This window comes from Diceros bicornis, chromosome 4 (assembly GCF_020826845.1).
Source record: "Diceros bicornis minor isolate mBicDic1 chromosome 4, mDicBic1.mat.cur, whole genome shotgun sequence".
Taxonomy (NCBI): Eukaryota; Metazoa; Chordata; class Mammalia; order Perissodactyla; family Rhinocerotidae; genus Diceros; species Diceros bicornis.
Genome location: NC_080743.1, coordinates 79,825,204 through 79,853,070, shown reverse-complemented (window position 1 = coordinate 79,853,070; position 27,867 = coordinate 79,825,204). Strand labels below are relative to the sequence as shown.

General features: G+C 42.4%; 1 protein-coding gene across 2 annotated transcripts in view; it reads left to right on the top strand.

The window, feature by feature from the left end:
* PTPN14 (protein tyrosine phosphatase non-receptor type 14) overlaps positions 1-27,867 on the top strand; it is a 167,795-nt gene that overhangs the window by 109,475 nt on the left and 30,453 nt on the right. For both annotated transcript variants that reach the window (XM_058539845.1, XM_058539846.1), the window contains exons 4-11: positions 8,347-8,444; positions 11,288-11,355; positions 17,008-17,078; positions 18,038-18,125; positions 21,671-21,759; positions 24,637-24,724; positions 25,715-25,797; positions 27,714-27,771. In XM_058539845.1, coding sequence (XP_058395828.1) covers positions 8,347-8,444; positions 11,288-11,355; positions 17,008-17,078; positions 18,038-18,125; positions 21,671-21,759; positions 24,637-24,724; positions 25,715-25,797; positions 27,714-27,771 — 643 coding nt within the window. The remainder of the gene's footprint in view (positions 1-8,346; positions 8,445-11,287; positions 11,356-17,007; positions 17,079-18,037; positions 18,126-21,670; positions 21,760-24,636; positions 24,725-25,714; positions 25,798-27,713; positions 27,772-27,867) is intronic.

Here is a 27,867-nt window from a genome sequence, read left to right as displayed (position 1 = left end):
TTCTGGGTCATATAGTAACTCCATATTTAACTTTTTGAGGAAGTGGCAAACTATTTTCCAAGTCATTGGAGATTTTTAAGAGAGAGCAAAACAGACTCAGATTCTATTTTAACGTCACACGCTTTAGGACAGTATTTTCTTTGGAGGCTAGGTATTTCTGCTCACGTTGTCATGTTTTCCTACTTCAGGGCATCACAGCCCACAGCAGTGAAACCTATTTGGCTCTTTTAAATCCCACCCGTGTGATTGCTGTAAAGGAATCTGATAGCATAGAATGGGAAGGAAAGAAGTGGTGTCAGGGTATTCTCTCTCCCTCTATGGTGTATTGTAGAGAATGACATTTTCTTTTTTAAAGAGAACCCCTGATTAAATGATAGGCTATTATTAGGGAGTTTATTGTACTTATAAACTGTACTTGGATTCCCTGTAATTTGTTATAATTAATGCAAGAGTTCAAGAGCAGAAAGCAAGGATCAGGTTGTGGCATGCTTTTCTGTTTGGCAATACCTTGCTATCATTGGCCTTTTTTCACTAGTAGTTAAGGCTTGTGTGTGTTTGTGTGCATTTAAACAAACATTATCCTTTTTAGGAAAGAATTGCAATCCTTTGACTCACTGAAACTTAAGGAGTCTCGGTAAGAAGTTAGGTGTCTCTGGCAAAAGAGGGTATTGATCGGTGAATGTTGGAAACCTCTAGAATTGAACTTTTGCCAAGGCACTCTTGTCTGTATGTGTTTGAGTATACGCATATTTGTATTTCCGTGCATGCACATGTATTGGCTTGTGATGTGAACAAGACTAGAAGAAAAACTTTCCCTTTTAAGGGTATCGTTGTGGAGTTATAGTTTTAGTCTTTTCCTTTTTTCTCCCGCTTGTTGGGTTATTTCAGTTTTACGTAGTTGCTGGAGTGTTGCCTTTGCAGTTTGCTTGGCATTTGCAGGGTTTTAATTGATTGTCAACTTGAACAGTCATTAAATATAAAAGCTTTTAGATAGTGCATGGGTCTGGTACAAACACATTATTGTACCTGAATAATCATAAACTGAAATCTTCCCAGGGTTTTGAGGCTAGAGGGACAGAGGGAGGGGGGCATTCAGGTTTATCTAGTTGCATGCCTGAGTACATACTGTTTATCTGGTCCTGCAGAGGGAGAACAGGGTGGGCCACCCTCTCCATTATCTGGATTTACAGCTGTGAATACCGTTTGGAATGGATGGAATGTGATGTTTCTCTCCTGTTGGTATCTCTGTCAGTCTAGGCGTGAAAATTATGCTCCTTTGCTGTCCTGTACCCCAGAATTCTGGGATAGCTTGTCCTAAGTTCCCTCTTTTTTGTCTTTTATAGTAGAGAAACTTGTCCATTTATTTCTTATTTGCCTGATAAAATGTCAGCCAGGGAGCAGTGCTAGGGCTTTGGTACATACTGCACTGTCCTGGGAGAACTGGGTTCCAGTACCTTCGAGCAAGATTCTTCTGAGATTGTTAATTGTAAATGGAGTTTTCTAGTGAGGAAAGGGCATTTTAAGTCTCACCCTTTTATTAACGATAACAATGACAACACGATCTGTCTGTTTCTCTCTAGTTCTAACACCCCAGTAGTTTTGTGGAAAGGCTGCACAGACTGAGGAATTTAAGGATGTTGTTGATATGCCCCCTCTCTCTAAATTGTCACATCCCTACTGCCCATGTACGTGGGAAGAGAGAAGTTGGTTTCACCTTGAACTGGAGGAGGGGAAGGCAGACAGGAGCCGAATGATACTAACAGTGATACTGCAGGTCGGTAGTTACAGCTTCCAGAATGCTTTCACTAACCCATTTTTAACTGTGAGGAAACCTTTTCTTTCTGTCCCAGATCCCCTTGGGCAATGCGGATAAGAAGAGTAATGCACGGGTGATACGTGCTGATCATACAGCATCATCAAGGATTATTAGGGTAGCAACAGAATGAGTAATGCAAGAGTGTGGACTGTGTATGACAATGATAATGACCTGCAATTTACTTTTTTAAAAAAAATCTGCACTTGGGCCCCGTTTGTAGCCCTGCCGCTGGATATAGTCCCTTCTTCTAGGTAGGAGCCTATAATCGGAGACCCCATCTCTAGATTTTACTTTTGTCCCTCTGTGCCTCTTATAAAATTGTTAACCAGTAGTTAGGATGCATAGTTCTGTCTTCTTTCCCTTCCTTCTCCTCTGGAGGAGGAAAGTGAAATATCCCAGAGGCAGCTGCTGGGACAAAAAAAACATCTGAATAATCCGTGGGCCAAGGTATGAAATGTGCTGTCATATATTTTTACAAAAAAGCTTCTCATGTCAGTGTTTGCCTCAGATGCTGTGGCACAGACTATCTAATAGGGGGCGGGAGGGCAGCGTGGTTATCAAAGCCCTTCCTTAGAAGCATTGGGATCATAAATATCACCAGGTAGCAGTGTTTTTATTTTCAGACTTCACTGAAACCGATGACTTGCTTGCCATGGCTGGGAATCAGATGCCACTCTCATCACCCTCTGGTTGTCATGTGGGAAAAGAGCTCCACGCCCTGGTTTGTCTGGCCCTGCCTTCAAGGAGCAGTGTTACCTTGGGCAAATCATTCTCCTCCTTCAACACAGTTTCCTTTCCTAAAAACAAAAGGGTTGGACTTGGATTATTGAAATCCTTCCCTCATTAAATAGCTTAGGCTAAATCCTGCTGCAACCATATATGACCCCCAGATCTCTGTGGCCTTCCAAAACAAAGGCTTGTTTCTTGCCCACCTTACACGTGTGTCTGCTGTCTCCACTGCCTTCTTTCCCGGAGCTCAGGCTAACCGAGCGCCGTGCCTACCTGGACGCTGCAGGTCTCTGGGCACAGAGAAATGGAGGTGGGAACCAGACACTGGCTCGGAAAGGCTTCTGCTTGGGAGTGACGCGTGTCACTTCACCCCATAGCTAGTCAGCACAGTTAATGAGGTAGGCGGGTATAACCCTCTTGCAGGGGAAGCTCCCTGGAGAACAGCAACAAACATTTGGAACAGTAACAGTGGCCTCCCACCCTTCTGTCTTCATCATTCTGTGATTTATGGTGAGGATGTTGAGTCCTTGGGTAGAAGCATGACCAAAATCAGATCTTCAGGCTTTCTTATCTTCATGGCTGTTCCGTTTGAGGCGCTTCCGCTGAACTGGACTTGGAATGAATATTGCACTTGTGGGATGGGTGGGAGAAATATTTTAAAAGCAATGCGAACTCGGCCTCTGAGTTTCTCTCGTCTTATTTGTGGTTCTGTGGTAGTACAGTCTATACTTTTCAGAACACCACATGGAATCTCTCAATTTGAGAAGTATTAGCAGACCTGCGAGTAAAACATAGTTGCCTAAGTGCTTAGATAAATTCCTCAAATATGAATTAAAAAGAGAGATTATAGATCTTAGCTGTACATCTGTAAACGTTGAGGATAATGTTATGGGGTGTAATTTTGAAAGAGTTCTTTGATACCACTGTCGGAGTACTGAATGCTCTATTGATTTGACGCGATATGGCATTTTTTAAAACTTTCTTTTCAAAATCCTAGGGGGAGGAAGGAACGTGGAAATGTCACTTATTTTCTTGAGATTAGATAGAAATATTCCAGATAGATGAGACCTCCAGAGACTGGTTCATAGCATCTGTCAGTTTCTAGTTGTCACGTTTAATATCTCTGATTATCAGGAAGCCTTTTCTGTTTCACCCAGCGAAACCTGCATTTAATCCACAAATTAATCTTCTCTGTAGCTTAAAAACAAAAAACTTTGAAAACAAAAATTTTACCTTTATTCAACAAGCATAATTATGTTCACCAGTTCTTAGAGAGAAAGCAGAATCCTAACCTAAAACCATTCATTGGACCTCAGCAGTCAGATGGACTATTTCCAGGTCTTTGAATATGAAAAATATTAAAAAGTTCTCCTTGTGAGCTTGGGTTTTCAAAGAGTATCCCTTTGGAAAGTTGGCAAATACTTACTTTCCTGGCACCAGGATTGGTTTTTTTCTTTTCCCCTCCACCCAAAGCTATGACAGGGTGGAGTATACTTCCATGAAATTGCATGTTTCCAAAATAGAATTCACTGTTGTATTTTACTGCTGTTAGAATCAAATCTCTAATCAAAAATAAGTAAAAACCAAACATTCTAGAAATAGAATTTCAGCTCATGTTCTCTAATTTAGTTTTATATAAGATAGAATTATTATATTTTATAAAGGTGCCTTTTGAGCAAAAATGTAGCAAGCAGAGGCCAACCCAGTGCAGTAGTGGTTAAGTTTGCGCATACTGCTTTGGTGGCCTGGGGTTCGCCAGTTTGGATCCTGGGCACGGACCTACTCACTGCTTATTAAGCCGTGCTGAGGCAGCATCCCACATAGAGGAACTAGAAGAACCTACAACTAGGATATGCAACTATGTACTGGGGCTTTGGGGAGAAAAAAAGAAAAAGAAGAAGATTGGCAACAGATGTTAGCTCAGGGCCAATCTTCCTCAAAAAAAAAAAAAAAGTAGCAAGCAAACAATTTCCAAAGTGGTCCACATTTCATTCTCGTTTCTGCTGTCTCGTGTAGTAATATCCACAATCTCATGTATTAACGCTCCCCAGAGTCTCTCGTAGTCTGTATGGCTTCCAGGAAAGAGCACTGCATTCTTCACCTCTTGGTTTTATATCCCAGTACAAGCCTGTATCCAACCTAAATGACTAGGAACAATCCTGGTGTTCCTTGCTAGTGGATTGGGGATTCATTGTTGCTTAGGATGGGATGGATCTGTAGTAGAACTTGCTTGTACATTATAGAAGTGATAGTTGTAGATGGAAGTTGGGATCAGCAAGGTAAGAAAACTAGAACTATCATTTCCTGGATCCTGTGGATTAATTAGGTGGTGGTCTATTCCTAAAGATATCAGCCGATCATTTTCACCTCCAACATGACATATAAAAAGACTAGCTATGGCAGATAATACCGGGATAACACCTTATAAAATGTTTTACTTGTCAGTTCTTAAAAATTGAATCCTCAATAGTGTGCTAGCGAGAGGAACATGACAGCAGTGGTCTAAGAGATGATGAGCATCCTGTAAGGCAGAGATCGTTTCAGACCTCTCTAGAGTGTCCCTTGGCATCCAGCTGACTCATACATGGAGGAAGTGCTTAATGAGTATGTGTTAATATCCATGTGCCTCCTGGGCTTGTAGAGCAGCAAATGAATCAAAACTGCTCAAGATGGGAAGGAGTGAATGGCATGTAGAAGAGATTCAAGCATTGCATGATTAGGAGGAGTAGGTGAACTTCACCATCCTCTTTCCTACCTTGAAATTGTGTATTCTGGTTTTTTGTTTGATTGTTTTGAGAATCCCGTTGTACCTTTCTTCAGTAAACTCTAAGATTCCTTTCTATCCTGAGAGTCTGTTTTAAGTTCTTTGGTAGTTTTGTTTATTTGTTTTTGATATCCTTTAACTTTTCTGAAGAAGGGCGCAGTGGGATTTTCTGGCAATAAGATCAAGTTAACACTTTTCCTCATCGCTCTTTTATTCTTATTCCCCCAGTTTTGAAAGTCTGGTCTTCAGATTCTAAGTGGCTCCTCCTCTTCAAAGACCTGTCTGCTTTCATGATGAACCTTGGGGCTTACAAGATCTTTTGATGACCTAGGACCCCTTCCTTGCATAGGTTTGCACAGAAAGGTGTTCTCCTATCTAAGAACTGGCGAGGGTGTAAACATAAAAGATCTTTCATAAAAGGCTCACAGGCAATTCCTGAGGTCTCTTGAAGGGAAGGTTACCTCATATAGTTGAGTGGATGTTTTACTGTTTACTAGAGAACTGGCCCAGAAGTACAAAACAGGTGCGAGAGGAAAACCAAGAACCAGCTGGGGAACAATGAAAAGCATGGCAGGAACAATCTTGAAGGAAGGGTGAAGAACACAGACAGGAAACCTGTTGTGCTACATGGTATGAGAAGAGAGCGTCCGAAGCCCATATTTTTCTCCTGGTTCAAGTTTTACTGAGCTTTCTCCCAGGAGATGAACAAATAGTGTGCATCATTAGATTATGTTTTTAGACATAAATCTGTTACTTAAGTAAGGCTATAAAACCCTGAGATTTGCTTATAATTGACAGGGAGCACGCTCCTTGAAGCGAAGGTGTGAAGGTAAAGCATTTTTGTTGGAGCTCTTGGTTTGCAGAGTGAAACTGTGGAACCTGAGATCCTTGACACATGCCATATGTAGACTGGCTCTCTTTTCCTCCTTGGAATGGGAGACAAGCAGGCAAACAGCAGGGACTTGGATGGTGGAGTGCATGGGACTACCCTTTTGTAATGTTCACTTACTTGAGTGAAACATTTGAAAGCACGCCCGAGCTTGAGTGAAACATTCAAAAGCACGCCGGAGCTCAGGGGCTTAACTTTAGTGAACAGGGGAAAAAACGAACCCAGAAGACAACATGGCATATTTAACTGTAGCAACTCAAATTTCTTTAGTCTTCGATATTTTGATTTAGTCTTGTGATGTTACTTTAAATTCATATACAATTATAGCTTCAAAGTATTTTCATTTACTCTGATTCTCTCCTATGAAGAATGAAGAGCCAGGTCATGACTTCCCCTTTTCCTTCCGTGGTATATTGTTGCCAGAAACTCTTCAAACATGCACACACGCACACACACACACACGCACGCGCGCACACACACACTCATATGCGGTGCCTTCAATTTCACAGGGTTTTTAAAAGTATCCTACCTAGTATTTCTTCCTTGTTGTTTGTGCACATTCAGAAACAGCAGAACTGCCACTTCATTACCAGCAAAAGACTTTTAACCACAAGTTCTTACATGTAACCTCAAGTTCTTACATGTAACCTCTTACCTATTTGTTGGGATTTAGAATCCATGATACCTCTGACCAGCTAAGGACCTAATGACTAGGTGAAGGCAGAGTAGTGTCCACTGATCTCAGAGTGGTAAATGGACACGAAGGTTTTCTAACATATCAGGGACTTGTCTCTGAAAATCAGTAAAGACACTTGTTATATACATTAATTGATTTAGTCAAATGATATGAACAGGAAGTAAAATTACTGATTCAGTAGTGGACCCTATAAAAGGATTATGAATATTTTAGGTGACAGATAGGATGGGAGTAGGAAAAATAGGTTCTTTTTCTATCGTATTTAAGTTTGACTAAAAAGAATTTTTAAGTAACTGCATGTGTTGGTCCTTCTGATTTGAGTATAGGTTTTTCCCACAAAAGAGAAAATGGTTGTCTTTACTCTGTCCAGTAGACCCAACAGGAGGAAAGAAGTAGAGACTATACCGTAGTGGGTGGAGAGCCTGATTCCTTCCCTCAAACAGGCATTGGATCGCTGTGTAATGATATCTGTGATGTCAAGCTAGAGCCAGTGATAATTAGCTCTGAACGCTGATTGCCTCTCTCCAAAGAGTTGGGCTTTGGCTCACTCCTGAGTTCCTTGATGGACATGTCAGAGTTTAGAAAAAGTAGAGAGTTATGGTTACCAGGAGAAAAAAGATTGTTAGTGTTTGCCAGGAATTAATGCTGCGAAGGTCTGACTGTTGTAGAGGTGATGGTGTTTTAAGACTATGGTCAAAGAAGTGGAGTCCTGGGAAGTGAAGGTTTGGTGTGAGGAGATTTCTAAATGTTTAGGTAATTCTAGGAGTGCAGTTTGATTGGCAAGGAAACAGTACACTGTATTAGCTTCTGAGAACAGTGGTCTAGTCTGAGGTTCGATGCTGTATGTGGGCACATTCTGTCCGTCTGCACTTTGCTGGTTTGGGAGTGTACTGGGGGTTGGAAGACTCAGTATTGCGTTCAATTAGAATTTTATGAGTCACAGACATGTAGGGTGAACCTTGCTCTGAAAAGCTTTATCCTATCCATTAGCAGGATTCCAGATTCTGTGGCCCTTTTGTCATCTACCCTACCAAACATCTGAGTTTAAAAAATGATGCATTTCCAGAATTTTTTCAGGAATGCACACTGTTGAATGTAGCTTTGGCAGCTGTGTTGTTGTGGGTCTCCAGGTGTGGAGGAGCATTTTCATTCTTGGTCTCTGTTAAGAAGAACTGGTCCTTATCAGTGGTTCATCCTGCTGGCCCACAGTGAAATGGTTTGATGAAAACGCTCTCAAACTCAGAATGAATGGGATGTGGCACCTGCCACATCAAACAAAGATAAACACAGGCAGAGGTCACTTTCCATCTTTTATAGAGCTGACCTTTATCAAAATCACCTGTGTATCCTGCTGTGTACACAGGGTTTTACATTTAGAGGCATCAGCGTTGTGGGAATATATTCCAAGTATGTGCTTTTAAGGTTGTTTGTTTCCCTTTTCCCCTGAACAGATATCAGTATTACCTGCAAGTCAAAAAAGACGTGCTTGAAGGGCGGTTGCGGTGTACGTTGGAACAGGTGATTCGGCTAGCCGGCTTAGCTGTGCAAGGTAAGAGAGAGTGATGACCGGCGTGTGAAATTCCACTTCCTGTTTGGTTATGGTGTTGCTGATTTCTCAGAGGGAAAAGTTAGATTTACTTGAATGATCTCTTAGTAATGCTCACTTTTCATTTCAGGATATCTTATGTTAAAAATGCAGTGAGTGGGGGCCGGCCTGTTGGCGCACGCAGTTAAGTGTGTGTGCTCCGCTGCGGCGGCCCGAGGTTCGCCAGTTCGGATCCCGGGCGCGCACCAACACACCGCTTGGCAAGCCATGCTGTGGAGGCGTCCCATATAAAGTAGAGGAAGATGGGCACGGATGTTAGCCCAGGGCCAGTCTTCCTCAGCAAAAAGAGGAGGATTGGCAGATGTTAGCTCAGGGCTGATCTTCCTCACAAAAAAAAATAAAAAAAAAATGCAGTGAGTGATTTTTGGTGGCAGGATGGTAGATTTCACAAAGCTGTTTGCAGAATTGCTCATGCTTATATAATATCGGTTTTATTGGAAGAAATAGCAACTTTCATCCTGTCTTTAATTAAAGCTACATTTCAGGGTTTGTGGAACCTTTTCTCAGCCTTATTCCACTGCCCAATGTGGTCATATTTTGTGGCTTGATGTTATCATTGTGTGACTTTCACATCAGTTTCTGGTGTGATAGCTTTAAACATTATAGTGTAATTTATTCTTATACAGTTAAAGAGATAAATTTAAAATGTACAGTCGTCATGTGAAATAACAAATGTGTATTGGAGTGAATTTTTCTTTTAACCTGTCCTACTTAGATTTATTAGACAGCTATTTTTATCTTCTCTAAATTGTGGTGTGTATATATATATATATATAAAACATATATTTATGTAATATGTTACATAAATTTTTACATATTTCTACATTATTTTTTATTGAATGGTGGTTTAATTGTCTTTAGTCATATTGAAAACAAGAGATAATATAATTTTTTAAGAGAAACATTTTTGCCTTTCAGTCATTATTTTCTTTAAAATCAGTTAATGTTCAAATGTAAGCCTGCCTGACGCTGCATCCTTGCTGTGTGGACTGTTGTTCTAGAAGCTGTGAACTGAACTTCCCATCCCAGACTCTGAACTGAAATTGAACCTTTTCAGTTCTAAACTGTCTCAGAGGCAGCCTTCTCATGACCTCTTTTCTTCTAGGTTATTAGCAGTTTAGCAATTTTTTTTTTTTGGTGAGGAAGATTGTCCCTGAGCTAACATCTTTGCCAGTCTTCCTCTTTTTCCTTGAGGAAGATTGTCCCTGAGCTAACATCTGTGCCAGTCTTCCTCTATTTTGTATGTGGGACGCCACCACAGCATGGCTTGAGAGCAGCGTATAGGTCCGAGCCTGGGATCTGAACCTGCGACCCCCGGGCCGCTGAAGTGGAGGTCTTGAACTTAACCACTACACTACCGGGCCAGCCCCAGCAGGTTGGCAGTTTTTGCTGGCCGTATGATTCCTGTGTAGTTAGCTTCTATTGTTACCCTATGGATGCAAGTGCGCTAAATATGTTGTATCCTGTCTGTCCAGTTAAAGACTGAAGGGGAAGAAACAATGCCCAATTAGATAGAACAATCAGTGGTTATAACAGAAAAACCATTGAAATAATGGGGAAGACACTCCTAACAGGGAGGAGAAAGAAAAGATCCAGTATGTCCCTCGTCTTCAAATTGGGTCTTTCTCCTTTTAAAAAGCTTTTTTTCTGTTCACTTTATTTACTGTTTTTTCCCCTCTCACTCTTCAATCATGAGGCTTGTTATAGGCATCCTGGATATTGGAGGACCCTGGTGATAGCTTTCAGGCTGAATGGCGAACTTAACTCTGGATTCCTTTTCCATTGGGTCCTTGAAGCTAGCTGTTCAGTCTGATGAAACCACCTCTAGTTATAATATTTGTAAAATAATTTTCCTTGAGAGCCCTTATTGGGCAGTTAGAAAGTTACATCAACAGAGGTATAAGTTGTGATGAAATATGATAACTGATGACTAAACTTGAAAATAGGCAGAGTGCGTGATCTTGGCTCTTCCTGAATGCCTCACCTAATTGATAATTAGGTGTGTGCTGAGTTGGTAGGTGGATCTTTGCCTTCACAGCAGCATCTTTACACTGGCCTTCTGTGTGGATCCTTGCATTCTGCATCTCTTGTTACCTTCAAGTTACCTGAATCTGTTTCTACCTGATGCTAAATCTTTTACATGAAATTAAAATTTCATACCGGTTTTGTGTTTTTTTTGAGAGTGAGTAGATTATTAGAAGCAAGATATTCATGATATCGGTTTGCTGTGTTCATTTTGCATGTGCACAAACATACCATTGTGAGATGAAAACAAGACAAAACAGAATTCTTGGCATCTTGCAACATGTGAAGTTGTTTAGGAGGTGGAAAGATTTGCAAGGTTGCTTGCCAAGGGTGATTTACAGTGGGAATTTCCAGCTGCAAATATATGAAAAGATGCAGATGGTTTGGCTCTTCAGTTCTAAATTAACCTTGAGTTAAAAAGTCCCCTTGGCAGATGTTCTTAAGATACTTGTTGATGCATATTTAACAAACAGATAAATACAGGTTTGTTTTAAAAATTTAAGATAGCCTTTAGGAATCACTTTCTAGTTTCCCCATTCTTTCTAGAAAATTGTGTAGTAGTGCTCACATGCTGATATTTACAGTATTGCTAAGTAAAAGTGGTAGTGCTATCAAATACATCTTGGCACAGTTTTTATTTAATAATAGTGCAGAAATAGGGTGAAGTGGGAGGAATAAATGTGGTGATAAGGGTACCCTATCTTATTCCATCTTTAATATCATATAATAGATACCACCCCTCCCTCTTCTTTTCCTCTCAGCTGATTTTGGAGACTATAATCAGTTTGATTCTCAAGATTTCCTCAGAGAATATGTGCTATTTCCTATGGTAAGTGTAATTTCCTTTTTCTTAATTATATTTTCTACCTTCTTTGGACATTTAATTCTTTGCTTTGAAAAATCTCAGAGGATTTTACAGACACATTTTCCCCGGGGAGGAAAGTTCATTGATTTATAAAGTGGAGACGAGTGCTATAAAACACTGAAAAGGGAGAGATGCCTCCTCCCACCTCAAGACACTTCCTGTCCCCCGCCCCCACCCCCGGTGCCTTGGCCGTGGCTCTCTTCCTTTCTGAACACACTGAGCTTGTTCCTATCCCAGAGCCTTTGTACTTGGGCTTCCTCCACCTGGCATGCGCTGCCCCAGATCTTCCTAGGACCTGTCATTCAGGTCACTGATTCAAATATCACCTCCTCAGAGGGGCCTTACGATACACTCTAACCATCAACTACTTCCCACTAAATCACTTTTGATGTGTGTACTTCAGAGTTCTTTTAGTACCTGAAATTGTTCGTTTTGTTTTTATTTATTTATTTATTTATTTATTTTTGTCAGCCGGAATGTCAGCTCTGTGTCCCTAAGCAGGGACCCTCTCTTGTCTTGTTCACTGTTGTCAGACACGTGGTCTGTGCTCATGAAAGTTCGTTGAATGAGTCAGTGAAGTAAAATATCCATTCCTGGGTTAAATTAGTGATGAGGCTAGGTTTTAATCCCTGGGGAATTTTTGTTTCTTTGGTTTTTGGTAGCTTCAGGGTAAATGAGAAAAGTTTTAATGAGGAAGGATTAAAACATTTGAAAAGCCATATTAGGGAAGGGCTATATACCTGGTCCAACATTCTGACTCTGATTTTAGAATTCATGATTATTCACCACTTATTTTTTTTATCAACTGTTTTGCCCAAAGCACTGACCTAGGTAACTAACCCCTGGGGGGGTGAAGTTATATAAGAAACGCAGTGCTTGTTCTCAGGGAGATGACGGAGTGGTTGAGTAAATACAAAGTTTGCAAAATCAGAATGCAAAGCCAAGTGTAATAAAATACAGGCAGGATTTTATGTTGGGAGAGGCTACCTGTGCTTGGGGGATTAGGAAAGGTTTAAAGACTAATGGTGTGTGAGCTGCATCTTAAAGGATGGGCAGGATTGTAGCAGGCAGAGAGGTAGGGAGCAAGGAATGATCTAGACCGAGAGAGAAGGAGCAGAGGCAAAGTGGCATGAGTGATGGGGTAACAGTCAGCTGGCCAGTCTGACTGTCCCTGAGGGTGCTCGAGGGGAGTGGTGGCAGATGATACTGAGACACCTGAGGAGTTAGAAGGCCTGGGCTCCGTCCAGGGGTTTGCAGACCCCACACTTTGAGAACCACTGGGTTAGAGCAATGAAACCATTTCTGGGAGGAGGTCAGATGAGAATCTGTTGTGGTGTTCTTGGCAAGAGGTATGAATTAGGTGTTAGCAGTGAATAAAAACAAGAAAGCAAAGCAAGAGATATTTTGGAAATAAAATGGGCAGCCTTGGCATCTAATCAGCTGTGGCATATGGGAGAGAGTAGAGTGTCTGGTGACAAAGGTTTTGAGTTTTAAGTTTTGAACTAGGATAAGTAGGATAAGTAGAGCTGCATTATTATCCATATCAGTGCATGTGATGAATTTAAATTGGTCCAAAACTTACCTTATTTTTATAGGTTAGGAAAATACTACCAGATCTCTAACTTTTCGTGAATAACTCTATCCTTCTTCTTCCCTCCAAGAAAACAGCAGTATTATCAACTGGGCCTGCTGTTTTTTATGCCTTATTAATTTTATCCATTAAACCAACCTCCATTCAAAGAGATTAGCATGTTACTTATCAGAGACGTTCTTCACAGGACTTGGTGTCAACATGCTTGAATCAACATCTCTAATATCTCAGCAGCTCACCTCGAAAGTCACGATGTTTTCCGGTGCGCTTGCTGGGGGAAAGTGAAGCTCATACCTTAGAATTTCAGAGAGTGTGCATTTTTGTGTCAAATGGGACAAGGAGTTGGGTTGATAATTTTCCACAATTTTTTTTCACCTTTCTCTCATTAAAGGTCTTCATCACATCACCTTTAGGCAGAGACCAGGCTTGGGTGCTATTTAGAATTTTCAAAGGTGATTACCAGCATGATGTTTATGAGTTTGTAGATGATAAAATGCTTTGACAGGTTAAAGTTCTATACAGCAGTAAAGGGGTGATTTTGTGTATCATACGTTTTTCAGAATATAAGACTGTCTCTCCACTGGGCTTTAGGCAAATCAGATATTTAAATAGCATAGACTTTGTTAAATCTTACCATGGACAGACAAATATTGATGTTGTTATTCTGGGATCTAAAACTTTCCTCTTCAGGATAGTCGCTACTAGTGACAGGTAGCTATTTACATTCAAATTTAAATGAATTAAAGCTAAATAAAATTAATTCAATTCCTCAGTTACATTAGCTACATTTAAAAAATGCTCAGTAGCCACCCGTGGCTAGTGGCTGCTGTACTGGAAAGCTCAGGTATAGAACATTGCCGTCATCGCAGAAAGTCCTGTCGGGGCAGCGTTGAAGATGATGTGGCAGATGCTGGTGTCAGTGTTCGTATCTGAATCGTGAATATTCCTAGGCTTCTGCCATCAGTTGTGTATTTTTATCCCCCTCCCCTGCTCCCCCATGTTGTATCCTGGGGGATACACACCCGTGCACAGTTGTATGCCCTGTGGCCTCTGGTCAGGAGGTTCAGAGTAATGGAGTCAAGCTGTTGTGCCCACATCCTGGCTGTGCCACTAACTGCCTGTACGATCTTGGACAAGTTATTTATCCAAAGCCTCCGTTTTCTCATCTAAAAATGAGGATAACAAGCCTAATCCGATTATGAGAATGAAATAAGAGAATGCATTTGAAGTACTTAACTTGGCACAGGGTAAATTCTCAAATAAGTGTTTGTTTAGTTGTCATCATCATGTTATTGTTATTATCATCAGCATTATTATTCTGCCTCTGTTATGCAAGCACAGATCTGCTGAAGAGTGCTTTCTAGGTAACAATACTGTATGCGTTTTGAAATATAAGCAGAGGACAGGTGATAGGTACTATCATTAACCAGCTTTGCATAATTAAAAACTCTTGTTTGACAATATGAAACTTACACATTGCACATTGAGTTCAGTTCAGTAAACATTTATTGGTCATTTACTGTATGTTGAGAGCTTATAGGCTGGCATTTATAAAAGCCCTGTGATAGCCCTGGAAGTGCTATGGGGAAGAACTGCTGAACTTAGGTGCCTGTAATCTAGTGGAGGGAGGGAGACAAGGGTAAAGGATGAGTATACAAATAACTATGTAGAAACACAATAGGCAGACTATGATAAAGGCTGTTAAGAGAGACACACACAGAGCAGAGGAGGCAGGTCCAGAGGAGGAAAGGCTTACATCCAGCTCGGGGGGGAAATAGCCCTGTCCAGGGAATGGTAGCTGACATGGGACCTGAAGGATGGGGTGACATTTCACATGATGTGATGGGCCTGGCTGGTTCTTCTGAAAGGGTCAGCATGAGCGTGAGTGGAGATGTAAAAGCAGTCTGCATTAGGAAGAGAAGTTTGCCTGAAGCCTTGAACCCTTGAGAGAGGAGATCTGGAAGGGAAGACTGGGTCACATTGGAGAACGGTCTGAATGCCAGGCCCAGCTGCTGACCTAATTGAGTAGGCAGTAGGGAGCCATGGAAGGTTGTAAACTTTCTGCTTGGTTCCACTAGAGCTCTCAAAGAGAAGAATGCATTCCTTTGGTGGGGGAGGGAAGATGGAATGAATGGCTATGTTTGATCTTATAAAGCAACCGAATTTGTCAAATGGCATTTCTGCAGCAGAGACAAGAACAAAGTTAAGTACACAGGCGCTCCACAGGTGTGCAGCTGTGTACAGGCACGCACTCTGCCATTTTTCATTCGTGTGGGGCCACTCTCGCACGTCTCTGTGGCAGGGGCACATACCTCAGGGAGGCCCCGGGCCCGGATGGAGGCGGTTGAGTACAATAGCAGAGGGGTACCTTGGGGCTTTTTCTTCTTTGAAAGTAGGAAGCAGAGGTTTAATGGAGCACTTTTTGATCTCCACTTATCTTTCTTTATTTTATTCATTGCTATCTGCCTTTCATTAGCTTTTCAAAATTAGTGTCGGGTTATTACGACTACTCAATATCTAGATGCACACTCACAGCTAAATTTCTAGGCCATGTGGGATCTTTGTTATTCCACAATATAAAACTGAAAACGTTGAGCTTATTTCCTATCACAGACTTGAGTCATTTCAGTGGATAGCTAAAAAGGAAACAGCAAATTAATTGGTTAACACATGAAAAATAAAAGCTGCCAGTAATTCCCTCCATCTTCTTTAAGGTTTCTCAGGACCATCTGCAGAGCTATAGAATTTCTACTTTATAGTTAAAGGCTGGTTTTCCAGCTTTGAACAATACTGATTTTTCACGTTTTCGTGATTTGAGATGGGATGTTTCTTGCAGGTTTGAGGTGTACCTTTTTAGGGGTAATGTTTCATCCTTGAAAAGTTGCTAAATTGGAGGTACTTTTTATATAAATGGTCTTTTAGAATCAAGGGAATGAGGCATTTTGAATGTTTTCTTCCAAAACATTAGCCCTGTCCCCGTACCCTCGGTGTCTATGGTGAGCCTCAGGGGACCTCACCAGGGCACACAGCTCAGAGCCCCTTCTGACACCTGCTGTGGAGCTCAGAGGAAAATGGTGCACGTCTGTGTTCTCCTCGGTGCTTGCTAGCCTCGGGCTGTGGAAGCTGCTACCGGGGAAGGTCGGAGGCAGCTGGCCCCACGGCTTGAGCCTTCCGGGCCAACACAAGGGACCAGCTCTAGAATTACCATGTCTGTCAGTGTCTCGGGAACTGATTGCTCTGGCCTTCCTGTCTTGGATTTATTCCTCCAGACTCCCTCTCTCCATCCCAGATAGTGCTTTGCTGGTCATTGTTTAACAAGCCCTGTAAATACTCCCACCATTATTGAAGGGGAGTTGAGAAGAGATGTCTGCGATTGGCTCTAGTCCCATGGGAGCCGGCACACCCTTGGTCCTGCTATTGGCCTGGGATGCAGTTGGTCGAGACCAGCTGGTCAGCTACACAGCTGTTAATTTACAGAGCTCCCCTGAGGTGTTTTAGGCGGCCTGGCCTCTTCTGCTCCCAAGGCTCCGTCAAGTAACATCCCAATGAGCCTGCTCTGCCTTCAGGTGGCTCTGAATTAGTTTGCTGGTATTGTGGGGGCCGACAAAAAGGCCAGACACAGTCCCTTCCTAGGCTCAGCTTTTGAAGGGAGGTGGCCTAGAGACTCATGTGCCTGTACCCTGATAGTTAAAAACGTGTAAGTACTTAGAAAGCATTGTTAATACAAGTAAGTCTGAGAGGCAGGCAGAGAGGGAAGAAGGAAAATGAAAAAAGATCTGTGCATGGGCCCTAGAGAATTTAGGTGGCAACCCAAAATATGCCTTGAAATAGTCTAAGTTATAGCAGAGAGCCATGTTATAAAAGTAAAAATGAACCCTCAGTCCTAAAAACTACAACTTTTAATTCTAAGGAGTGAAGGGGAGATGGAGGAAGTCAGGCTGATTAGGAACGTCTTCTGCAGAAGAGAGCTTTTAAGGTTTGCAAGGAAATTGATAAATGGCCTTAACTGCTTTCTCCTTTGGTAGGATTTGGCCCTGGAAGAGGCTATTCTGGAGGAGCTGACGCAGAAAGTAGCCCAAGAACACAAAGCCCACAGGTAAGGCAGGCAGGGGCAGGGGGCTGCCCGGCCCAGCACCAGGCTGTGTCCTGTCCGTGGCGGGAGACATTCGGCTCCCTCCCCCCACCCCGGGCTTGAGTCAACACAGTTCTCTTTCTTCCAGCGTGTGATTCAGCTCTGTTCTGAGAGGTGTGTGGATTTGGAAATTGTGCTGCTTGCCTTCCCCCTCCTTTCTTCTTCTCTCTCGCTCTCTCTTTTTTCTTTCTCTCTCCCTTTCTTTGCTTCCTTTTCTTCTTTAACGCCAACCAGCCCGCACATATGTGGAGCTGTTGGCCAGGAGAATTCTTCTCTGTGAGCTTCCTAAAAATCTGTTGCCAGACCTGGGAAGCCAGGGGCTGCTTGTGCTAGGAGTGAAGACCTAGAGAGCTGCTCTAGGTGAGAGGGTCAAGATCCAAAGGGAAAAGGAGGGAGACTAACTTGAGGAAGCTCTGCGAACTTGATATCAGGGCCACCTGGAGCTCTTTGGGACCGGCGGAAAACAAACATCCTTCTCTTCCGACCTCAGAGGACCTATGCAGTGGTCCTAGGCTCTCTTGTCTTGGCCACTTAGCTCCCAAAACATCATCCTCGTGAACTTTTTCTTTTTTTTTTTTAAGACAGTGGAGATTTTTCCCAGGTAGGAGAAAAATAACATTTTTTAAAGCAGGCAGCATTATTCACAGGGGTGTCTGGAATAATTATTTAGTGTTTGTAGGGCTGTGGCTCTTAATTAAATACTTCACCTTCCTCTCATTATTCCCTGTTAAGTAAAAGGCTACTGGGGAATATGTTAATGAATTACTTAGTAATGCACGATGTCCTCACAGTTGGGTGATGATTGCTCTTCCCAGAAACAAGAGCTAAACCACAGTTCTACAATTTGCCAGTGTGAGGAGAGGAGCTTCCACTGACTTTGTTGCTCTTAACCATTTCCTCCTCTGATGCTCTTTTGGTCGTAGTGGAATCCTGCCAGCCGAAGCTGAGCTTATGTACATCAACGAAGTGGAACGTTTGGATGGATTTGGACAGGAAGTCTTTCCTGTGAAGGTAACGTACCTGGCCTATCCTTGCTTCAGCCTTCTCAGAATGGCGCAGGCATTTGGAAAACCAATGTTGATGGCAGCGGGCCGGAACAGTGTGGCTTTCTTCTTCCTGCGTAGCATAGTTGGCAAGTCCAATTTACTTGAGGTAAAGCAAACACTGTTTCTTAACTAAGAGATTTTGAAGTTTTCCATGGTCTTCAGTAGAATATCTCATTTGTAAGACAACCGTCTGAGTGAGAACCAAACACCAGCCCATCTGGCGCTGTGAAGGCATCAAGGCACACGTCCAGTCTTACAAAGGGACAAGTAGCTAATGTCATGTGTGCCTTAATAAAGGCCCTACCCAGTAATTTTCTTTCCCATGCTTATTCTCTCTTTTCTTCTTTGAGCTGATACAGGGATAATTGTGAGGTAGAATGAAACATTTCCTGTATGCAATCATACTTTATTTCTCCAGCTCTATAGAGCCTGCATTGTGGGTTTCCAACCCCTTCCGTGTTTTCTGGAAACTATGCCTAGGAAACCGTTACAGCACATCATGTCCTTTGCAACAAATCCACCTCCTGAAGTGCGTGTGGTTGGGGGGGGGTCACGGTGTCTGGTCATTTATAGAGCTCAGCCCATGATCCAGACTCATTTTCCTCTCTCTGCTGACCAACTTTACAAAAGACGGAGTTTTATCAGAAACCTAAAGCAACTGGCACATTTCATCGATTTGGGAGATGCCTGCAATTTCAGCACAAACATTTCACTCCATACTGGCTCCGCTGGCTGTTTTATATGTGTCCTGTTCCCCCTCTGTTGCACGTTTGCAATTTGCCTTAATGAGAACTGCCCATGTGCATCAAGCAGAATCGAGCAGGGTGGCCGCAGCTTGCGAAAAGGGCTAAATGGCTCTTTTTTTAGATTTGTTTAATTTTCTTTTGCTTCTCTAGTGGCTGCCCTTCATAGGGTTGTAAGCCATTTTGCTTGCAATAATGCCTTATGAAGCCATCTGCATCCCACTTACATTTCAGCAGCCCATATATAGTCATGATATTTTGAGTCATTGAAAAATCAGAGTAAACTTTTCTCCACTTCTAGAAAACTGACTTCTCAGTCCCTGCAAGTTGGGGGTTTTGTGGTGGTGGTTCTTTGCTTGTGTTGTTTTTAGTAATTCTGAACTATGGGAAATAGGGGCAAGTGAGGTAGTGTTGGAAATCCACTGTGCTTGGTTCTGATGCACTTTCTAGTATGTTCTTTAGTGGGAAAAGTACCAGGGGAATACTATACCTTACTCTGAGTGGGCAGACAGGCACTGCTGACTCACTGCTGAGTAACTTAGCTGGGCGGCTTCTTTTTTCTTTTTCCCCACATATTTGTTCATGACTAAGGTGACCTGATTCCTGGTGACCCAAGGATGATGGGTGAGACTGCAGCACCAGTGGGGGCAGTGATGTGGTCAGCTCTGAGATAAGTGAAAATGCAGACAGGAAAGTACGCGGGGACCGGCTCCAAGTGGCGATGGAGCCGTTTTGGTTAGGGCAGGTCCTTCCTGACCAAATAAAGTAAGAAAGCATGTTACAGATGTGTCCTAGCGAAGACAGTTTCCATTTAGTGTGGGGTTTTCCATGAGTGGTTCCTCAAAACTTTTGAAGGCTGGAGGAGTCCTAGTCCATTTCCTGACCACAAACACAGGTGTGGCCCCTGCCTCAGTCACTCTTGTATTGTCAGAGCACATGGACACGAGGAGGGTGCTTCTGGAATGGGTCAAACAGAGTCTGGAGCCTCGATCCTTGGAGCTCTTAAGTATTGACCGGTGCAGTGCCTGGGGCATCCGTTCTGTGTGTTTTCCGTTGCCCCGCCCTGGTGAACTGCTCTTCCCGTGTCCCCATCACCCCCAGACCTCCACACCCATCTGCTGGCAATGTGCCCAGGGAAGGCTTACTGCAGAATTTTCCGTTCTCTTCCCCTCTCCATTTCTCCTGTCTTCTTGTCCACATATATTTTTCTGTAGTGCACCTTACCTTTTAACTTCTCAGAATTACCAGGGCGTTTTGTTTTTTCTCCTCCTTCCCAGTTCTTTCTCTCCTAACACTTTCTGCTTTTGCCACCAGCAGTTGTCTTAGCCTTACCCTGTTAAAAGACTCCTGTTCTAATGTCAGCTTAGGGAGGTGGGTCGAGGAGCGGTCACTGAGAAGGAACACTGTCGTCTTTGTGTCTTAAAGGGGATCAGATATTCTGAGGAATGTAGAGGTCCTTCTTTGCCATCTTAGGCCTAGTTGTGTGGGGCCCTCTTCTTACTCCACAGAGAGGACATCCCCTCAGTGAAAGCAGGGGGCCGAGTGACAGTTTGCTCCCTGGTTGTTGAGCCTTACCCCTTCGCTCTCAAGAACACGGGCAGCCGGGTTATGCTCTGCCAGGGAGGAGGTTGGAAGCACCTGACTGGACCAAGAGACCAGACTGAAGATAAGACGTCTGAGTGTCCCCAACACAGGGCCCAGCAGATTGCCTGACAGTGAAGCCTGCAGTCCACACACCCTTCCTGTGCTCAGGAAGCTCCCAACCATTGTTTAGTATCCCACTCTGTTACATGAATAGACAGCCAAGCATCCCCCTACACAATGCCCTAATTAGAGAGGCCAGTGCAATGAGAATGAAACAGCCTGGAAGACACGGAGACTTGGCAGGGTGAAGATACCCAAGATACCATCCTTTGAGTCTCAGAGATTAAAAATATATGTGTATATATAGAGTAGAAGGAATAGAGTACTTTTAAAAGGAACATTCAGAAAATAAAAATTAACTTTCAGAAATTAAAAATATGAAAACAGAAATGTAAAACTAAATACATAGGTTAGAGATAAAATTAAGATCTCACCAAAAAACAGATCTCTAAAAAAATTAGAAGGCCAGCCCAGAATGTCCAACATCTGAATAATGGGAGTTCTCAAAAGAGTGAAGAGAGGAAACAGAAGGTAGTAATTCGAGAAAATATCCCAGAACTAAGGAACATGAGGTTCTGAATTGAAAGGCCAAGCATAGTGGATGCAGATAGACACACTAGGGCTTTAAGTGGGGGAAGTTGATGCCTCAAGGGAGAGGAAATGGTGGTGCCAGGTTTTAAACAAGCTTTAGAAAATATTCAGGTCTTCAAACTATGTGCATATATGATTGCACATATATAATGTGTATATATAATCCTATGTGCATGTATAATTTTGATTTAAAAAACAAAAATGAAGGTAAAGATATTAATAGATGTTCATGAAAGAGAAAATCTCAACTGCCAACAAACCTGAGAAAATCCTCAAGTTCTCTCTTAAGCAGGAAATGTGTTGCAACAAAGTGAGAAAAAAGAAAAAAAGACACAGTCCATAGGATGTGTAGTAGGGTGCATCCCTTCGGGACCTGCTTGCCTTATTGCCCTCATGCTGTCTGTGATTCATTCCACATATGGGCGAGACGTGGGGTGTGGTCCCCATGAGTGGGCTGCTGCCCAGGAACTTGGTTCCGCCAGGCCGTTGGGGATCTGTTTCATCACAGCTGTCTTTTGTTGATCTTATGCAGGACAATCATGGAAATAGCGTGCACCTGGGCATCTTCTTCATGGGGATTTTCGTGAGCAACAGGATTGGAAGACAAGGAGTAATATACAGGTAGTCTTATTTGTCTTTTTTTCCTTTTTCCCCTCGAGGGACTCTAGAAAACCCCACTGAATATGAAAGTTATACAGGTGAGTTAAGAGCGAGACTATCATTAGAGTTGAGCTTCTCTCAACTCAGATAAGATCAGCCCTCTGCGGAGATTTAAGCATTATGGAGAAGTTCTTCTCACTTTTCCTGGAGGCCTGTTTGGGGGTGGGGATTGGGGGAAAGCTTTCTTTCCACCTACTTCCAGGAGATGCATTGTTGAACCTCCCTGAGCCGGAAGAGTGGAACTGAACTCTATGAGTCTAGTTGGAAACGGGCTTTCCAGTCAGTCTCCTGCTGGTTACCTTTGCTGGGATCGTCCATGAGCAGTCAGTAAACCCAGGCTGGCTTCTTTCCATTGTCCTGCACCCTCTGCCTACCCACATGTGCTAGAAGAGTGCAAACTAGTTTTTATGTTAACGAAAGAGGATTGTTTGTGAAAGTGTGTTGTGAAAAACCAATCAATTTGTTATAAATTAAAGGTCTTTGGTACTTTTTGTTATTTTACACTTTTTCCTCTTTTCCATTTCACATGAATAGAACTAGTGTAGGGATGTGGCAGAGTGTCCCCCCCATTGCATGTCAATGAGCTTGCTTTGTATTGGTGCCTAGAGATTCCAGCGTAATGTCAGTGATTTAAAAAACTGCATGCTTGCTTTCATTTACATGGGCAATATGGCCTATTATTTATTGGAAGAACAGCTTTCCTGTGTATGCATCTGATTGACAGAGCTGTGCATCTAGGGCAGATCATAAAGACAGCTCTTAGAGGCAAAACACGCTCCACCTTCTGGAAGTGAATCTTGGCCGGCCGTGTGCTCTCTGGATCAGCAGTTGCTGCAGGTCATTTTGAGAAAGTTTTCCCACCAAAAGCTTCCTAATTGGCTTTTATTTCCGTAGGTCCCCACCCTACCATTATTTTTGTCCATTTATTTTTTCTTACTCTTTGAATAGAGACATTATTGAAGCAGGAATCAAAAGAAAGATCTTTGGGGCTACAGAATAAACTCTTTGACTTTTGGACATATTCAATCAACTCCATATACCTACAACAAATTATAAATTAATTGAGTAAAATATGTGCAGAGTTGTAATATACATTTTTATGCCCATTTAAAGCAGGCATTTTGTCCCACACAGTTCTCCAGAGCTAAGTCAATGGTTCATTTTCTCCTTGAGCCTGGAGAAGAGAAGTAGACATATCTTGCATTCCAACTATCGAGGTTAAATAGAAAACAGCAATTTGAAAGTTTGCTCATCATAAGCCACTCACAGGTTTTGTTCAGTTTCCAGACCTCTTCCTTTAGCACTTATCTTGAAACCCCTACAGGATGGGAATTTATTTTTACTGTAGTGTCATGTTAATTATGCCACTAGGTGAAGTCATAGGGTGGAGTGAGGAGTGGCTCCAGAGTTTTGGAGTTGATTTGAAGGAATAGAGCCAGAGGAAACCAAATATCTCTTATCTCTAGGGACCTTCACCAAGGAGCGTGTAGCTATGAGTCTGTGTAGATGTAATCTGATGGGATTGTAAATCAGCAGCAGCTGTGCTGTGCACCTGTAGAGGGCATGGCCCCAGCAGGTATAAGTAAGTACACTTGGTACTGGTGTAATGGACAGGTGACTGGAGGAAAATCTGGAAGCCTCAGGTATAGAACTCATCCATCCCTGATGAACATAGTGAATGTGGCTAAGTCATGTACTCACTTGTGCCTAAATTGCATCATCTCTAAAGAAGGAACAAAAATAGCTGCTTTGTCTACCTTCGAGAGTTGATAAAAGAACTGAACTCTATACAGATGGGAAGCAATATTATTACTTTTAACTCTTTCAGCAAACATTTATTGTATGCTGTGTGCCAGGTACTTGGCTCAGGGCTTGGAATACAGAGGTGAAGAAAGCAGATCTCTACCCGGGGTTTGAGGTCTGTGGTCTGGTTTGGTTTAGTTAGCAATCTAGTCACAGAAGTAAACAATTGTAATACATTGTGGTGACTGATAGAGGACTACACCAGGTTCTTTCCTAGCATGTGGGTGATTGGGGATGAGGAAGGGCTTCCTGGAGAAAGTGACTCCTGAGCTGAGTCTTAACAGAATCATCTGGGCAGAAGATGATGGAAGTATAATAAGTGAAAGCCTAATGGAATGAAAAGGCAGTGGGCCCCTCTTTTATACGTTGGGGCACAGAATGAAGAGTAGATTGTAGTTAAGTTACAAATTGGCTCCAAGTAGAATGGGAAGCAGTAGCGTCCCTTCCCTTGCCTAGTGGTGATTTCTGTGTATCTCATTTTAGATAAGGTCTCCATGAGCAAAGGGAAGGAAATTCTGTGTGTATCTGTGTCTAGATCACAAAAATGTAGGCACATTAAATACTCCCCAGGCATTTTTCCTCAGTGGCATAACCAACCTGTAATGTACATTGTGACACAGAATCCATGTGGATTCTTCCGCCTAGATTCCTGGAAACACACGATTTTTAATTAATATGCTCCTCCATCATTAACGAGCAGGGATCACAGGAAAGGCTTTGTCAGTTTGGAAATGTGAAAAACAAAGTGGCAGAAATGCCTTGCAAATTTCCCTCATAGCTAATCATAAAGGAAGCTGTACTTCATGAACAGTAGTATCTAGATATAGTTTACATAGGATTTTTAGCTATTTCAATAAATACATGCTGGGTTTTCTTTACTTTTCTGCTTTGAGAGAAGGAACATTTAGCCTTTAAAAATACAGTTAAATCATAATTTGTAAAATGAGACTCAACAGTAGCAGATGACCCTGCTGCGCTGATTCATCAATGCATGGAATGCCTTTGGGCAAACACAGTTTCATTTCTTTGAACCAGGTGGAATGACATCGGGAATATCACTCATAACAAGTCGACGATCCTAGTGGAGCTCATCAACAAGGAAGAGACTGCCCTCTTCCACACGGTAAGCAAAACAGACAGACAAAGGCAGGCTCTGACAAGTACCTTACTGTTTGACTTCTCAATTCATAGTATCCTTTCCTTCCTCTCCGTATCTTGAGAGAATAAATGTTCTATTGAACCGATAACTTTCCAATACTTGCCCAGTGCTGCCATAACTCATTTCAGGATAGTGGCAGTGCTTTCATGTTCAAAATGCCCGGATTCCAGGCTGAGTTTTGACTCTGGGATTTGGGTTTCCCCACCTGCCTTGTTTATGATGGATCATGTTGCCTGGCATGCTGCATCAAGGAACCCTTGATGATATTGCATGGCATTTTCTTTTGCTGGCGGACCTGGATTTTTTTTGCCATTATAGCCCAAGCCTAATCTGAAGTAAACTGAGTGATGGCCCTTCTGTTGAGTGGCTCCTCGAGAGCCAAGGCTGTTCATGCACCTCAATGGCTCTCATTTAATGATGCTTGGTGTTCATTCCATGCTCTGCCTTGATTCATTTATTTATTTTTAAAACACTTGGTTTGGAATTATGTACAGACATGCGCATTCATCAGCGTAACCCCAGCACCTTGGGCATAAAGGATTCTTTTTTTTTTTTCTTGATGAGAAAGATTCATCCTGAGCTAACATCTGTACCAGTCTTCCTCTATTTTATATGTGGGTCACCACCACAGCATGGCTGACAAGTGGTGTAGGTCTGTGCCTGGGATCTGAACCTGTGAACCTGGGCTGCTGAAGCGGAGCTCACGGAACTTAACCACTAGGCCACAGGGCCGGCCCCAGGCATAAAGGATTCTTTAGCAGACAGTATTGTCTGCCATCCTGTAGTGGGCTTCGTAGGCATGGCTGCCGCTGAATTTCAGCACATTGGTTTGTGGTTCAGCCTATTATTTTCTGCTTGATGTGAAGGGAGGAAGGGATGTGCCCTTGCTCAGAGAAATCTTAGTGAAATGTATGTATCATCGAACAGATGTTTATTTTTTCTGTCTCTTCCCAGGATGATATCGAAAACGCCAAGTATATTTCTCGGTTGTTTGCTACAAGGCACAAGTTTTACAAACAAAACAAAATCTGCACTGAGTGAGTAAACATGTAGTCCACCCTCTCACTAGATGGCTTGGTCAGATTAAATTCACGTGCTTTAGGGATGTGTAGATTGCTTTTTCCATTCACTTTTTTCCCTCGTTCCTTGTAGAAGCTAAAGGAGTAAGCTACAGCCGGGCAGGAGTGAAAGAACTTTAATGATAAAGACTGTCTAGTGTAGTACGTGTGCCTAGAGAGAAGATAATTCACAAATTGACTGTGAGTGCTTGACTACCTGGATGGGTTGGCCCGCATTAGTGCCTTTCCAACCTCTGCTGTGAGTTTGGAGTTGCTGAGCAGTTCCCAATTTGCCAGGGTGCCCCTTCGTGTCAGATGTGGAGTAGGTTCAGAAGTGTGTAACAGAGTGACGAGCCAACTTGAAAGAGAAGAAGCTCCTGTCATCCTCAGCCCCGTTTCGCTTACACAGTTGGCTAACCCTGCGTGTGCTTCTGGGTCATGTCATCTGCGTGTAAATGAGAGGCCAGGGTAATTAGAGGAAGACTTGGAAGACACTAATGGATGTCACAAATCCATGTGTGTTTTTTAATTTAATTTGGAAATAAAGATGATAATGGGCGTCTGATGAGGGAACTTAAATGTCGTCTGACCTTGGATATAGCGTGCTGGGGCTTACACTGTCATTGCCTTTACCTGGTTGCCTTCAAAAGACGTTCCTCAGCAGAGTACATCAGCAGTTGGGGTGCCCAAGGTGTTTAATTTTGTTTCAAAGAGCTTCGGGGATGTAAATGCAAGAGAAGAACTGCTTTTCCACTCCCCTAGTGGACACATCCAAGAGTGTGAAAGTGTTGTCCCAGAGTAGGTCCTGCTTTAGAACTGGAGCATCGGGTCCTGGCAGACTTTTTTCTCTACATGATGGAGGCTCTTTCAAACCAGTTGCTGCCATTGGTCACTGGCAGAGTCTGAAAGTATATTTGATCCTATTAGGTCTGCCTGCAAAGTTTGCAAATGTGGTCAGAAGAGCACTGATCAAGGAGTGGCAAATTAAGCAGCCATATCTATCTTATGGACTCGCACATGCACACACGTACGCACACTCACATGCCATTCCTTTGAACAGATTACCTATAGGTCATTTTGCAGTTCTGTTCTGCTGTTGCCTTTGGTTTGTGGGGGTGTCTGTGACACTAATAAGAATTCTATAGTCGACTTCTCTAGGGGAAATTAAAAAAAACTATTTTGAGAAGTGAATTTCACTGTAGTCTTCTGGTTTGACCATTTCTCAGCAAGTGGCCTTATTCTAAAATATACTCATTATTTGTATTTCTTTTGTGGTCATTTCTTTGAATATTAGCAAACATCACATATCAGACAAACTAAGGAAATTATATTTTTCCTTTCTGCTTTTGTAATAACCATTCCTTTCTTCTTCCTAACCAGGTATGGGAGGTTCCTAGCCTCTTATCTGATAAAAACTGGGACTCTCTAAAAAGTACACACACACACCCCACACACATACACGGTACGTTCTGTATACAGTTTCAGAGTCTCAGCACAGGCTACCTGAAGGCCTGGGATATCACTCTGGAGTTTTATGAAACTAGCATCATCATAACAGCATCCTTCTCCAGAGGGCTCCAGTCTCGGACCTCTAAAAGACAGGCATCAATTTTAATTTCCCTTATAATCTTTCTTTAGAAATAAGCCTCATTCTTTTAACATTACTTTGTACAACTTATTTTAAAAGTATCATATGTTCCAAACCTTTTGAAAATAAAGAAAAGAATAAAAAAGGAAATCGAAATTTTTCTTAGCTTCACCACCCAGAAATTATGTTTTGCTATAAGTCTTACTTATCTTGTCTATTTTCTCCTCTTCTCTTTCTCTCGTCTGTCTGGTCTTCTTGCATCTGGTAAATAATACTAACTTTCTCATTTTTTCAACTTTTCATGTAGACAGTCAAATTCTCCACCCCCTATCAGACGCCAGCCCACCTGGAGCCGATCCTCCCTGGTATGTATAAAATCTTCCCTTATCAAGTAGTCTGACGGTTAGGGATAATTTGAGGGGAGAGGTGACCAGAGCATCATAACTAGGCAAGATCTGGTG